We start from the raw sequence: 15,312 nt of genomic DNA on the forward strand, positions 1-15,312 counted from the left end.
AGGAAGGGATTCAGAGTTCATCAGACCAGTGGATGGCCCCCTTTCCTCCACAAGACAGTCATACCACCATCTTGTTTTGGGACACAAAGCCTGGGTTTCTGGAAGGTGTGACCTCTGTTCTTGAATCGCTGGAACTCCTTTCTAGGCAAAAAGAAGGTTCCTTCAGAGGCCTCAGCAGCCCACTTCCACCACCCAGGTGCTCACGAGCCCCACCCCTTCACTCCAGGAGGTGTGGATGGCTTTTTAACTTTCACTTTTGGCTGTTAGTTTGGGGATGCAGCAGTCCTGGTTTTGGTATTAGCGGCTCAGCCGTCTCTTCCAGCCTTGGTTGAGGTAGCATGGGTTGGAGTTAAGTTGTTTTCTAGGGCTAGAGGTCAACCCGAATGGCCAGAAACTGCTCTCCCCGCAGCAGCTTTGGGGTGTGGGTCCTGAGTCATTGCATGTGCTCCCAGTCCCCACCCTAGGGCCTCTGGGAGAGGTCCCTGTAGTCCAGACAGAGGAGCCCCCTAGGGCGAGAAGGTGGTGGTGGTCTCGGCCTCCATACTCATGGAGGCGTGCCGCACGTGCCGACACGAAGACCACTGCCGCAGCTGCTCCTGGCTGAGGCAGCCCAAGTCCTTGAAGAGCTTGAAGAGGTCGTTGCGGAACTTGACTCCGATGAAAGCATACAAGAAAGGGTTGACGCAGCAGCGCACACAGGCCAGGCTGTAGGTGATGTCATAGGCGATGTTGAGCTGCTTGCTGAGCTCACAGCTGCTGTTAGTGATATTGAAGTTGGCCACCGTCTGGGCCAGCACCACGCCATTGTAGGGCAGCTGGAAGACTATAAAGACAACAACCACAGCGATGATCACTTTGATGGCCTTGTTTCGCCCGAAGTTGCGTGCCTGGAGCAGGGTGCGGATGATGACAAGGTAGCAGAAGCTCATGGTCAGCAGGGGCATTAGAAATCCGATGACCATCTGGGCGACCTGGATGGTGATCAAGGCCTCCACGTGGTCAGTGATGAGCGAGCATCTCCACGCTTCCTCGCTGTTGCTCTTCTGGAGGCCGCTGTAGAGCAGCTCTGGGATGGAGAGAAACAGAGCCAGCATCCAGATGCCCACACAGGACAGCTTGCTGATGAGAAGCACTCGGGCACGGTGGCGGTGGGCTGACACGGCCTGGACGATGGCCACGTAGCGGTCGATGCTGATGCAGAGAAGCAGCAACATGCCGCTGAAGAAACTGATCTTGTAGATGCCAAAGATGCACTTACACAAGGAGATGCCAAAGATCCAGGACTTGGCTGCGCTATAGGCCCAGAAAGGCAGGATGAGGAGGAAGAGGATGTCTGCCACAGCCAGGTTGAGCAGGTAGGTATCCGTCATGGTTTTGAGTCTCTTGAAATAGATGTATGTCAACACCACCAGCCCATTACCCATCAGGCCCACGAAGCAAATGACAGAATACATGATCGGGAGGAACCAGGCCTTAAAGTTTCTCACGTCTTTCATGAAGCACACAGTCTCGTAGGAGGTGTAGTCCACTGTGGTGTTTTCTCCAATGTAATCGTCTGTGACCTCATCTTGACACAAGCACACCTGAGGGGAAGGAAACAGGTGTTTAGCTAGTGGGTCCGAATCTGGCTGGGGCTTAGCCTCCAGCTGGGGTAAGTGTCATCAGGATCCCCTGGGAACTTGCAAGTTCTCAGACCTCACCTGAGACTTGTTGAACCAGCATTTCAGGGAGTGAAGCCCAGGAATCTGTATTTTTCCCCTTAAATGCTGAGTGATTTTTTTTTTTATTTGAAATCAGTGTTCCTCAAATTTTAGCATGCATGTGAATGACCTGTGGGGTCTTGTCAAAATTAAAATGCACATCCCTGATTTGGTGGGGGGGGGCAGGATCTGGTGAGGGGAGCAGGACCTGGTTCGGGAGGCAGGACCTAGAAGTCTACATTTCTATTCATCAATAGCAAAGGTCTGATTTTGTCACTCTAAGACACTCGGCCTCACCTGTGCGATAGTGGACTGGGGATAGTTTAGGGTCTTGGGGTCTGCTGAGTCCCGAGTGGGTAAAACACTCATTTTCTCTGTCTGGGAGACGGAGATGAATCCTGTCTCCTGAACTTGTGAGGTACCTGGCCTGGATTCTGGTTTCCTTTTGTGGCTACAGAGGGTTTATTTTGACCTCTGGAAATGCTGTCAGGTTGAGCCTATGTGTTTTTCTTCTGGAGTCTTCTTCAGATCTTTGAGTTTTCCAGGGGGCTTAAAAAATACCCCCGCTTTAAAAAAATATTCTTATTTATGTGTATGCATGTATTGCCTGCATGTACGTAAGTGCATCCATGTCATGCAATGCCTGAGGATGTCAGAAGAGCCCCTTGGATCCCCTGGAGCTGGAGTTTTGGACAGTTGTTATCTGCCATGTGGGTGCTGAGGTTCAAACCTGGGTCTTCTGCAAGAACAGCCAGTGCTCTTAACTGCTGCGCCATCTCTCCAGTCCCATACCTCAGCTTTTGAGGGAACAATCTATCTTAGGGTCAAGGTTGAGGCGCAAAAACAGCAGGAAGAAAAGAGCTCTTGGGTTGGAGGCTATGAAGATTCAGGTTTGGGGACTACTGCTGTGACCGTGAGTAGTGTCTGACAGGGAGACTTTCATGGACTGGCAGTGTCCACTACACTCAGGTAGTGTGTACCAAAATGTACCAAAACTTTTGTGAATGAGTGGACAGCTGGACAGCAGGGCCTAGGGGACAGGGCTCCTCCTCTATGCCTGCCTTCCTATGGGCGGCTGTGCCAGTGGAAGGAAGCAAGCTTCTCCCACTCTTCCTCTGGTCTCCTACCCTCTCCCCATCCCTCTTTGACTATCTTCTGGCAGATCCCAATCAGCAGGGCTCAGCTGCTCTGGGCTTTTTTTAGACCCTGTGCAGGACTGGAGGGTGTGTGTGTGTGTGTGTGTGTGTGTGTGTGTGTGTGTGTGTGAAGGTTCAACAGCCTGCTGTGGCCGTGATTTTATCAATGGAGGGGGTGCCTACTGCCTGCCTGTGTGTGATAGATAGATAGGCCCTTGTGCAGGGTGGGAGGCCAGTGGAAGACCGCCTTGGGAAGCTCATGGCTCCCCTCTGGGTAGAGGATTTTCTGCAGCTCAATAGTAGTCCACAGTCTGTACCATCACTGTGGGCCTGGGGACAGGGTGAGGACTAGATGGTGTTGAGGTCTGGGACAGGGTAAGGACCAAATGGTGTTCAGGAGCCTTTTCTTTGGGTATTGCTAAATTGAGAAGAAAGATGGGTAGCTATCCTCCTTTCCTTTTCCAAGCCTGACTGCAGTCTGGGAGCCTGGAAGAGGCTAGCTGCCCTTGGCCCACCCAGGGAAAGAAAGGCCCAAGCACTTAGGTCTGGGTCCCTGGACTTTAGGGACTTCTAGGCTTCTTGGAGGAGAGAACTTTCAGCTTCTTTGAACTGTGCTCCCCCATCCAGTCCTGCCCTCTCTCCTTCCCCCCGTCTTGCTTCTGTTCCACATGCCCCCCTCCTCAGTTTTGATGCCTGTACAGCCCACAGCCCCACCACATCCGGCCTTGTCTGAGCCCCCACCCCCACCCCCCAAGTGAAAGAGAAGAATGAGCCACAGCCGTCTTCACCCCCTTCCTGGCCTTTCAGCCTGCAGAACATGAGGGAGGGAGTGGTGATGGGGAAGGGGCCAGACCAAGGGCTTTAGCCCGAGCTCTAGGGGGCCTCTGAGATGGAGTTTGGGGAACAGTGCCCAGTGTGGGGCCTGCCTCTGGCTGGAGTGCCTGGAAAACTGCCCCTCTGGCCTCCAGACCTGGGGGAAAGCCAAATTCTGAAGCATTGCTTCTCCTGGCTGGCCTTGGCCGTTCCGTTCCCCTCGCCTCCAGAGTTCCCACCCCAACAAAGGTAACTTGACTCTGAGGTTATAGTTTCCTCTAACTCTTGCACTTGATGGGGTACACCTTCTGCCTCCACTGCTGGGACAGAGAATGAAACTCTGCAAGGTGGAAAATCTTTGCTCTGCAGCATTCAGACCCCTATAGAGTGTGTGCTCCATCTACCCATCCTCCCCACAGCTTCCACACGCGCACCCCCCCCCCCCCCCCCCCCCCAGGTGCCCCTCTGAAAATGGGCCTGATGTCTAGGAGTGGGCATCCCCCGGGGAGACTCTGGCTGAAAGTCAAGGGGGAGACAATTTGGGGGTGACTGGTTAGAAACCAGATCACCAGACCGAGGGTCCTTTTCTCAGCTCACAGGTGTGTGTGCACATGTGCAAAAACCAGGCCCCTCAGAGCTTTGTGTTGCAAAACACAACCCTCTCCAAGAACTCAGAAAATCTGTGTTTCTGTCTCCTGGGTGGGGAGATGGGAGGTGGGGTTAAATTACTTCTCCCCATGCTTTAATTTAAATGGAGGTAAAGGAAGTCCAGAGAACATCTGTGGCTCTCCCAGGTCACTCAACAGATGGAGGAAGGCAGCCATGAGCTTAATGAATGGCAGGTGGGTTTGTGTCTTCTATTTCCTTCTAGCAAGCTGCTTATGTACCAGCACTCCTGGCTTGGGAGGAGTATGTGGAGGAGGGAACAGAGCTTCCCCTGGCAGGAAACCTCACCTGGAAAACGACAAGGAGTGCGACCACCAGCACATTTTTCATTGGTTTCCCTGTAGGAGACAAGAAAAGGATGGGTTATTGCCTGGCAAGAACAGCCCTTTGTTATTAAGGAAAACAGCGGAGGGGGAGACACTAAAGCGGAGGGGGAGACACTATTGGGAACTTTCATCCCAAGCTCCAGGCACCGCATTTGCTGAAGGAGAATATCAGAACCAGATTGTGCCTTTGAACACCTGGCCTGCTGCCCAGCATCCCTGTCTTTCTTTCTCCCGCCCCCCCATCCCGTCCTCGTCTACTCCCAGGTCTGAGATAGAAACAGGATCAGCCCCTTATCCTGGCCCTTCTAGGCAGCTGCTAGTTTACAGAGTTCACTGTACCCCAACCACCCCTCAAAACCGCTGGCCCCCCGAAGGCTCTGAGTTGCCCCCTTATTCTACATAATGCAGGAAGAGGAGTCAAGGCCCTGGGTGATCCGGGTGTGTGCACACATGTTCAACAAGATTGTGGTGCCAGGACTCCCTGGTTTAGAAGCAGTTCTTGGTGCTCAGGTGAGTGGGCAGCCTCATGTGATGCCCCTGAGTGTCTCCTGAGGGATGTGGGCTGAGGAAATAGGGGATTTCACAAGTTGGGTGGAAGACTGAGGTCACTTACTATCTTTCTTTTTTTTTTTTTTCTTTTTTTGTCTTTTTGAGATAGGGTCTCTCTGTAGCCCCAGCTGGCCTAGAACTCACTATGGAGATCAGGCTGGCCTTGAACTCACAGAGATCTGCCTGCTTCTGCCCCGAGTGCTGGGATTAAAGGCATGGGCCACCAAGCCCAACGACTTAATGTTTTTTCAACAATGAAGAATGCACTGGTGGATCTAGTACAGCCTCATTCACTAACATTCATTCAGCATTGACTGTTGGTGTCCTGGCCCACCTACCCCGCCAGCCTGCCTTTTCCCTTTAACCTAAGCACAGACCCAAGAGCTGTGTACCAAGAATGAATGGACAGATGTTCTGGTCCTTTTTCCAAAGGAGGGAGCATCGGGGTAGCCTAGAGGACACTGAGGTCAGTGCAGTAGGACAGACGTGTCCCTGATGACACTATCTTTTTTGTTTGCTTAACAAAGTATACAGTATATTTTCTCTACTGGGACTTGTTTTCTAATCTCAGGCCTTGGGTGATGGGTGGATGGGGAACACAGGAAGGGACAGCAGGCTGTCCTTAATTCTGCCCTGTAGACAGAGACCCCAAGTAAGTACAAGGCCTGGATGTGCCATGGAGAGTCACTTAGTTTTGCTTGGTGCTGAGCCTTGGGCTGACTTGGGCTGTATTTCCTCCTGAGAGCTAAGCAAGAAGGGTAAGTGACCAGTAATTTACATCAAAATCTTACTCGCGGCTGGTCTGGGAGCAACCCCAGGGCACCCCCTACCCTTCCCCGCACTGGGCTTTCTTTGCCATTTGTAGTTCTTTTCTAGCCCCTGAACCTCAGTTCATCAGGTCCACAGGAGAGCCAGGACAAGACTTGCAGAGTGGGACCCTGCTCCTGATGTCTGGAGTTCTGGAGGCCCTCTGGAGGCTAGAAGCAGCACAAGCCCTGAGGTTTCGTGTCCTTGGCTACAGCACCACCTGCTGGACCTGGAGCCCTATGACACCCAGGGTGCAGTGCATGTGGCTGTGTGGGCCCTTACTGGGATTCTAGGCTCGAACATTATGAGGATAGGCAGGGAGAGTGTCAGCCTACTCCCCCAGAAAGATGAAGCCCCTTATGCTTAGCATGGTGGTCAAGCCCTCCACTGTCAACTTGAGCCTGATTTCCTAGAAACATCTTTTTCTGGGGACAGGCAGCCACTGTCCCCTCTGTCTTCAGCTTGCCCCCCATGCATTTGGAATGGATCACTGTGCAGTTTCATAGCTCCCCTCTCTAATACCTTGTTTCTAACTGAATTATCCTGTAAGCCCCTGAGCTGAAAGCCACATTTCTTTACCACACTCTTTTCAGGGTCTGATGCATCACCCACCCTCCCCTGACTCATCTCGGTATTTGACATTCAAGGTTTCTTTCACCATGTCAAAGTCTTCAGTTACTGTAGAGAAAGCCTAATCTGACTGTCAGTGAGAGCGAGAAACCCCAGAGGGGCAAGAACTGTTTCAATTTTACTCTGTCCCTTTTTCTGACCTTTGTCCTGTTCCTTTGTGTGTAGTTGATTCTAATTCCAGTGGTGCTAGACATGGGACAATGAGCTGGGGGATCCTGTAGGTCCAGAACAGGCCATCTCAAGGCAGTTAACAGGGGAACTTAGGGGAATTCGGATGTGTGGCCAGAGGGACCTGGGACCTGGCTGGTGGCTGTGAGTCAGATCACTCCTATCTGTTGACAGAGCAACTGCTCTTAGCCAGTGGTTGGGAATGTCAGGTTAAGGTTGATTGAGGTGTTGGGTGTTTTCTGAATTCTGAGTTACGTAATAAGCATGATGAAAGGAAAATTCCCTAGCACTCCAGCCTGACCCCCACCCAGCCTGGGAAATCCTCCCCCCAACCCCACGTCCTTAGCTCCCACCCGCTTATTTTCACAGGTCCTCCAGGCTGCCCAGGGAGCCATGACTGCCTATTATTGGCTGGCCCCAGAGCTGCCTCTCTGGACCTTCTCACCCACCATGGGAGCATGGGAGAGAAGGGGAGGCAGAAGCAGGGAAGTGCTAAGGGGTCTGGAGAGCAGAGAACAGCTGGGAGGCAGGAATGTGCGAGCTGGTGAGAGCTTCTCATGAGGGTACCAACTGCTTTACCCACTGATACGATTTGTATCTACTGAGCAGTATGCACATGGAATCTCAGTCCATCCTCCTAACCGCTCTGTGAGGCGGCTGTGACATTCAGCCCCCGTTCAGTTCAGTTCGCATTCAGCCCCATGTGGAAGCACCATGCAATCAGCAGCTTCCACGGGGTCACCCAACTGACCTTCTAATTGTGGAAACCACACTCCTAGTCATTCTCTTATGCTCCCACTTTGCATCTTCCCCCTCACAGCATCTTGTGAGTTACTAATTGTGATTCTTTCTGTATTCTAGAAAACAGAGGCCCAGAGGTGTTAAGCCACTTGTCTGGAGTCATGCAGTTGCTAAAAGATGGATCAGAGACGTGAATGAGACATGAATGTCTCATGAATGTCATGCTTCACATCTGAGGGGTCCGCCATGGATGAAGACAACGCTCTCTCTCCATCTTCTTGTTAACCATTCTATTTCTGCTGTTCCTATCTCTCAGTGTCTCTTGGAGCCCACTTCTCCTCTCCCTTAACACAAGACTTTGCTGTCCTTTGCTCCTTCCAAAACACAGATCTCATCCATTCATTAGTCTCATCTAACTGGAAAGGAAAAATCCTCACTGGCTTCTCCTGGTTTCAGGATGAAGTGCGGACTGCCCGGTGCTGTCACGCAGGTTGTAAGGGTTGGCCCAGCCTGGCTTAGTTGCTTCTTTCCTCTCCCTTCGGCTTGTTTCTGTCTTGTCTTCACTGCCTTTGCCAGAGCTGACTGCCTATGAGCCTGAGGTGGAGTTCGAGGATTTCTATGTGGCAGCACATGGAGTTTTAAAACCGTTAGCTTTGGATGCTGTTAGTTAAGGCATGTACCTGTTGGATTACTCTGAATGATCTATTTGTGTGTGTGTGTGTGTACACATGGAGGCTAGAGGTTGACACAGGGTGTCTTCCTTAATCACTTGTCACCTTTTTAAAAAAATTATTTATGCTGGGCATGGTGGCGCATGCCTTTAATCCCAGCACTTGGGAGGCAGAGGCAGGCGGATCTTTGTGAGTTTGAAGCCAGCCTGGTCTACATAGTGAGTTCCAGGACAGCTGGGGCTACAAGGAGACCCTGTCTCAAAAAAACAAAAAAAAAATTATTTTATGTGTATGTGTGTTTTGCCTGCCCATGGTGATCAGAAGAGGGCATTGGATCCCCTGGAATTAGAGTTACCAATGGTAGTTAGCTTGTTAGCTGCCGTGTGGGTGCTGGGACCTGACCTGGGTCCTCTGCAAGAGCAGTCAATGCTCTTAACCATTGAGTCATGTCTTCAGCCCCTCCACTTTGTTTTTTTGAGATAGAGTCTCTCACTGACCCTGGAGCCTGCCAATTTGGCTAGACTGGTTGGCCAGCAAGCCTGAGGAGCCCTCCTGTCTCTGACCTCTGCACTGTGCCCAGTTTTTTTTTTTTTTAACTTTACAGACAGTATTTTATTTAAATTAGGAAAAAAATCATGAAGTACGTTTCATTCCCTCTATACGTGAAAAAGCAGGACCAGAAAAGTATAGATAATTTGTATAATATCTACAAGATAGCTTAAAAGGTGGTACTGGATCAGTTTCTCTTAAGAGACTCTCCCACAAATCAGGTCAGTGAAGCAGCTGGCCTCACCCCTGCAACCACCCTCGGGGCACAGGCTTCCATCCCATTCCTTGCTGTACCATTTAACCGAGTTGGAGCTCAGCCTGAGACCACCTACCGAATTCAGGGTGCAAACACTGGAGTGCCCAGCTTTTTAATGTGAGTTCTGGGGATCCAAACTGTGTGGCACACACTTTACTTGTTGAGCCATCTCTCCAGTCCCCGCGCTTCCTCCCTCCCTACCTTGTAGGCTTCTGATGGCTCTAGAGTTTGAAGCTCCTGCCACATCCTGGGCCACTAGCTCTTCTTTATTTGGTTTGACAGCTTCTACACATCCTTTAAAACTCAAATGCTTTCCTGACTTATGTTCATAACTGTCTTTTTATCTTGTTTTTACCCCATCAGTACTGCGCCTCGCTGTGTTGTGGCTCTGATGCATCGATGTCTATGCCATTCCTCCCACCAGACTGGCCATTCATGAAATTCTCCATCAATGACACAGTTGACTGGAAGAAAGTACTAAACAGAGAAGAGAGTTTTCTCCTAGCTACCCTGGGCAGCAGTGATGCTGTCCTCCACAGTCTGGTTTCTGGAGGACCAAGAACATCTCACCCTGAATCCCCCTTTGCCATCATCTATGGCTAAGCTGGAGACACAGCTCTCTCACAGGTTCATTTTTTGTTTTTCTGTTTTTGAGAATTTGGACTAAGATCTGTGGCCCCATTTCTTGATTGGGGGGCCACCTCAGGACTGCTCATTCAAACCGTGAAAGAGGCTGGCTCAGTCATGGTTTGGAGTTTTTCATTTTGTGTAATAGAAACTCTGCCCCCTACTCACCTCATGTCCTTGCTGGGCAGACAAAAAGTGAAAAACAGATTCTTTGTAGCACAACGGCCAGAGCCTGTTTTGAGCAAAGCTTCTTAGTGGCTTCCCTCTCAACAGCATTTCGAGTTCGGCCGTTGGGGTGTTCTCAAGTTGAGTAAAAAAAATTGAGAACATCTCTTCTTCCCAAACCAGACATTGCCCTGCCCTGTACCCCAAAGCTCAGGAGTCTAGTACCCCCAAACCTAGTCTAGGAGAGATACTTTGTGATAGGCCAGAGCCAATGGGTCAGTCCTCCCCCTTGTATTAAGCACGTGTATCTTGAAATCTGCTGACTGGTGTCAACTGAGGTGGGAGAATTTGCTCCATGGAAATTAACAAGTGCTATGAATTCAGACCTTTCCTCTGGCCGAGAGCTGCTTTTTAGAAGTCAATATAGGGAAGGCAGAGGTCTCTGGAGGAAGAGTCTGGGGAGTGGGCTTAGAAAGTAGGCTAGGTGGGAGATGCTGGAAGAGACAGATATTCAAACCTAAAATCTACTTAGGAAAAAAAAAACCACTTGGAATGATCAATTGCATCCATCCATCCATTCATCCATCCATCCATCCATCCATGCATGCATCCATCAGTCCATCATCTCATAAACATTTTCTCTTTATATCCCAAAAGCAACTGGGAGGCAGAGATGCAAGAAAAGCTCTGCCTTCAAGTTCATTGTCAGGTGGGGTGGTGATCACTTTATCCCTTCCACAGCTCTGTTTGCTGGATCCAGACACAGGGTGTAAATGCACAGTGGGCGGGGGAGGCGGAGATGGAAGCTCAGCCTGTGGTGTGGCGGGGAGGGGTGTGAGGGCAGCATCAGAGAACGTTCACTTTTTAAAGCCAACCCCTTGTGGCTTTGAGGCCGTGGTGGTGCTTCACTTGCTGGTGAGAGAAACCATCTAGGAACCTGGCCTTTTTAGCCTCAACTGGTTCTGACTTTGTAGCTGAGATTTGTAACTGAAGTATCTGGAGCTGGTCTACCCACTCGGCGCCTCCGGGGGCTTCCCTGGCACCTTGATGTAGTGGAGGCTAGACTAGAGGAAGGGCTTCTTTTTTAAAGAGAGGAGTTGTCTGCCTGGCTGCAGTGTGTGTGGGGTTTGATCAGGGGCTGTGCTGGAGGTCTATGGCTTCTCCAAGCTGAATCTGCCCCCCGCCCCCGGCCATTCTATCTAATGTTCAGCCTTATCTTGTGAGGGGCAACAGAAAAGCTGACACCAAGCTAGTGGTATGTGTGTGTGTGTGTGTGTGTGTGTGTGTGTGTGTGTGTGTGTGTGTTGAGGGCAGCTAGCATTCACACTGCATGGCACACAGTGCTGCCCTCTTCAACTTTCTCTTCCTTACAGCCCCAAGAGGATGGGGATTCAAATCCTGGTTTAGCAGAGGAGAAAAGAGGGACTCAGAGAGGGAGCAGAGGGTCCTGAGTCCTCCAAGGAGAATTCCCCTGGTCCTTGGAGGTGCCTGGGGGCATCTTTCATCTCCCCAGCCCAGAACAGGTCAACAAGCTCAGCCTGCCACGCTAAGACACCACCTCATTGCCCTGGTCCTTCCTGGTGTTGGCTGCAGTCCCCTTCCCTCTGAAAGGGCAGGTACACTTCCTTGGAACAACAGGGTGGATTTCTTTGAAGGTAGCCACTGATTCCTACCAATCTCCCTGATTCCTCTGGAGGCTCCCTCATGACCCCTATCCCCACCTATGTTCATTGTACTAGCTGGGTGTTGAAGACCCCAGAATGGCGCCCCCTTGCCAGAGGAGAGGAGGCTTACTCACCCAGGTCCATGACGCTCTCTGGGCAGCTGAAGCCACACAGGAAGGCTGTGTCTGTGTCTTTGTCTCTCTTAGTCTCCAGCTACCCCTGTCTGGGGAGGAAGTGGTATGAGCCCCTTTTAAGTTGTGAGAGGAGCCACCCTCTTCCCTGCCCCTCCCACCACTCCTCCTCCCTCAACCCTCCCTTAGTGTCTTCTGGGACTAAAGGGTATAAGAAAGGTGACAGAGTGACAGCCCCACTCGTGGTCATAGGATCCTGAATCATCAGGTCATTTACATTCCAAAAGCCCCTTGTGGCATCCAACTTAACTCAGTGAGAGCGTTTACTGAGTCGTGTTTTTAGCAAGTGTCCCGTGTTAGGCTGTGGGGTGGGGCTGGGGAGTCCGGGGTGTACCCCATCCTTCTCTTTGTTTTGAATGAAACTCTTTGCATTTCAATATGAACTCAGCCAGTAGCTACAGTGGCAGCAGCCCCCAGAGCCAGGCATCCACCTGCATGATCTGTATGGGGCCTTTTGGATAGTTCTGTCATTAAAGATGAGGCCGCAGGCAAAGCTTCAGTGACATAACCAGAGTGAAAATTTAAGAGTTTGTTATTGTACTTAAAGATTGTAGGGGTTGAGGAGGGCAGGAAAAAGGGTGCCATGCCTTTATTGGGTCCAAACTGGTTTCCCACAAAGACCACTCCCTCTTTTTTTTTTTTTTTTTTCTAAGTCAGGGTCTCATGTATCAGGAAGCCCAGGCTGGCCTCAAACTCACTATTTAGCGGAGGACTGTTAACTTTAGGGTTAGGAACGAATTCAGCCACAGCTTTCTTAAAACTATTGTGAAGGAAAAAACAAATGCCTGTGACTCTATAACCCTTTAACAGGCTCCCTGGGTGTCTGGATTCCAGAAAAATTGGAGCCTATTTCGAATTTCCCCAAGGAAATTTACAAGCAGGCTACAGAGCGCCACCAACAGCATGTCCCTGTGTCCTTATCCTTGTACTGGGTATACCTTCATTAGGAGGCCAGTGCCTTACACACTAGGCTACTGGGGCTCATGGTACACGGTAATTAAATGTGCCTCTCTTCTCCACTTCCCCCAGGTCTTCTAAGTCACGCATTCGCCAGATTCCTTCCTTCCTTCTTAGCAATGCAGGACCTCATTCCCCCTCCCCTGCCACCAGGAATCTGAGTCAGCCTGTATCAGGCAGCACTATGGACCACTCATCAACATGCATGAAACCCCCCTCCTTTTAGATCTGTAGGAAAAGACCCCCACTCTGCCTCGTAGGCCTGAATTCTACCCAGAGCCCCCACTGTACTATTGTCTACGGCATTAGTAACTCCTAATAACTCTCTTATTCGAAGGGACAAGTCTCCTCAATATCCACTTTTGAATCCCTAAGCCAAGACATTTTAAGGATGGCTTGTACTTCTGATCTACTGACCTCCCCCTCCTGAGGGCTGTAATTACAGTCAAGTGCCACTATGTCCAGTTCCCTATGGGGAGACCTTTAATTGTTGTGGTTTGAAAAAAAAATATTTTTTAATTATTTTTATTTTATGTATATTTGTGTATTGCCTGCATTTATATGAGTGCACCTGTGTCACGCAATGCCGCGGAGGTTAGAATTGGAGTTAAGGATGGTTCATAGCTGCCATGTGAGTGCTGGGAATTGAACCTGGTCTTCTGTAAGAGCAGTCAGTGCTCTTAACCTCTGAGCCATCTCTCCAGCCCAAGATTTTTATCATTTAAAATTATACAGAAACTGGAGAGATGGCTCAGTGGTTAAGAACACTGGCTGCTCTTGCAGAGGACCCGGGTTTGAGTCCCAGCACCCACATGGTGGCTAATAACCGTGTCTCCAGTTCCAGGGGATTCCAATGCCCTCTTCTGACCTCCGTAGGCATTGGATGACATGGGTGCCCTTACACACATGCAGGCAATACACTCATACACATAAAATAAAAATAATAAATAAAGTGCTGGAGCGATGGCTAAGCGGTTAAGAACACTGGTGGTTCTTACAGAAGACCCAGGTTCTAATGCCAGCACCCACATGGCAGCTAACAACTGTCTGTAACTCCAGTCCCAGGGGATCTGACAGCCTCTTCTGACCTCCTTGGGCATTGAACGACATGGGTGCACTTACCTACATGCAGGCAATACATTTATACACATAAAATAAGAAAAAATAATAAAGTTTTTTTAAAAAGTTTAAAAAAATAAGTAAAATATTAAAATTATGTGTATATGTGTGCATCTGTGTGTGTCTTTGCACTTGTGAGTGCAGGTGCCTCAGAGTCTAGAAGAGGGGGTCAGATTCCCTGGAGCTGGAGTTGCAGGCAGTAGTGGGCCACCTAACATAGGTATTGAGAACTGAACCCAGGTCCTCTGAGAGAACAGTACATGCTGTTAACCACTGAGCCAGCTCTCTAGCCTCTGGTATTTTGTCTTTTTTAAAAAAATATTTTATTATTTTTATTTTATGTGTATGAGTGTGTTGCCTGCATATATATGAGTGCACCCATGTTGTGCAATGCCATGGATGTCAGGAGAGGGCTTTGGATTCTCCTGGAACTGGAGTTAAGGATGGTTCGTAGCCACCACGTGGGTGCTGGGAATCGAACCCGGGTCCTCTGCAAGAGCAGTCAGTGCTCTTAACTGCTGAGCCATCTCTCCAGCCCCTGTTTTGTCTTTTTAAGAAAGCATTTGTTTGTTTGTTTACTGTGTGTATGAGTCTTTTGCCTGCATGTAAGTGCACCCATGCATACAGTGCCTGCAGAGGCCAGAAGAGGGTGTTGGATTCCCCTGGAACTGGAGTTATAGATGGTTGTTAGCAGCTATGTGGGTGTTGGGAACTGAACCTGGGTCTTCTGCAAGAGCAACCAGTGCTCTTAACCACAGAACCATCTCTCCAGTCCCTAAAGTACTAATTTTTATTAATTTCTCGTTGTGTACATGTAAGGTATGTGTGTGTATGTGTGCATTCATGTGTGTGAACGTGGGTGCTCATGCCATTTCAGATGTCAGAGGATGATCTCAGGTCCACATTTGTTTGGGACAGGGTCTCTGCTGTGTTCTCTGACTCTCCCTCTGATCTATACATCAGGCTCCCTGGTTCACGAGCTTCTAGGGACTCTCCTGGCTCTGCCTCCCCTCTTCCTGGAGGAGTGTTGGAATTCCAGATGTTTGTGCTTCTTCAGGCTTTTCATGTGGATTCTGAGGATCCAAACTCAGTTCCTCATGCTTGCACAGCAGAACACTTTTACCCACTAAGCCATCCCCCAGCCCAACTGGCAGAGTTAGAGCAAACAGGCATCAAGATTGCGTTGTGCTGGGACTGTCACTAAATTCTACAGCAAATATCTGACCAGTCCATTTCCAAGAGAGATACCTGTAAATTTTTATATCTCACCACTGGATGGAGTCATCCCAGTGGGGAACAGTCTCAGCTCCAGAGTTCAGTGTAACTGAGGCTTGCTTGTGGTATGAGAAAGTTAAGCATATTTGAAAATGATTGCTGTGGCAACACAATGTTGTAAGCACTCACATGGGACTACATTTCCCAAACCACTTTCCCTCTGGCTTCTGGAGCAATTTGGCCAATAGGGCCATGTTGAGAAGTGATGGGAGCTGGAAGGAAAGGGACATACATACTGGGGTCTCTTTTTCTTTTATTTTTATATTATTATTATTATATGGGTTATTTTTTTTTTTTTTTTG

The 15,312-nt window shown here is 49.7% G+C and overlaps 1 protein-coding gene across 1 annotated transcript; it reads right to left on the reverse strand.

Moving 5' to 3' along the window:
• Nucleotides 1–458: 458 nt before the first annotated feature.
• Ccr7 (C-C motif chemokine receptor 7) lies at nucleotides 459–11,650 on the reverse strand. The gene is made up of 3 exons (XM_008835180.2): nucleotides 11,603–11,650; nucleotides 4,604–4,653; nucleotides 459–1,583 (listed from the first exon to the last, which is right to left on the reverse strand). The coding sequence occupies exons 1-3, from the start codon at nucleotides 11,610–11,612 to the stop codon at nucleotides 507–509; spliced, it is 1,137 nt and encodes a 378-aa protein (XP_008833402.1). The 5' UTR covers nucleotides 11,613–11,650; the 3' UTR covers nucleotides 459–506.
• Nucleotides 11,651–15,312: the final 3,662 nt, after the last annotated feature.

Source organism: Nannospalax galili, unplaced genomic scaffold (genome assembly GCF_000622305.1).
Source record: "Nannospalax galili isolate Female #2095 unplaced genomic scaffold, S.galili_v1.0 scaffold137, whole genome shotgun sequence".
Taxonomy (NCBI): domain Eukaryota; kingdom Metazoa; phylum Chordata; class Mammalia; order Rodentia; family Spalacidae; genus Nannospalax; species Nannospalax galili.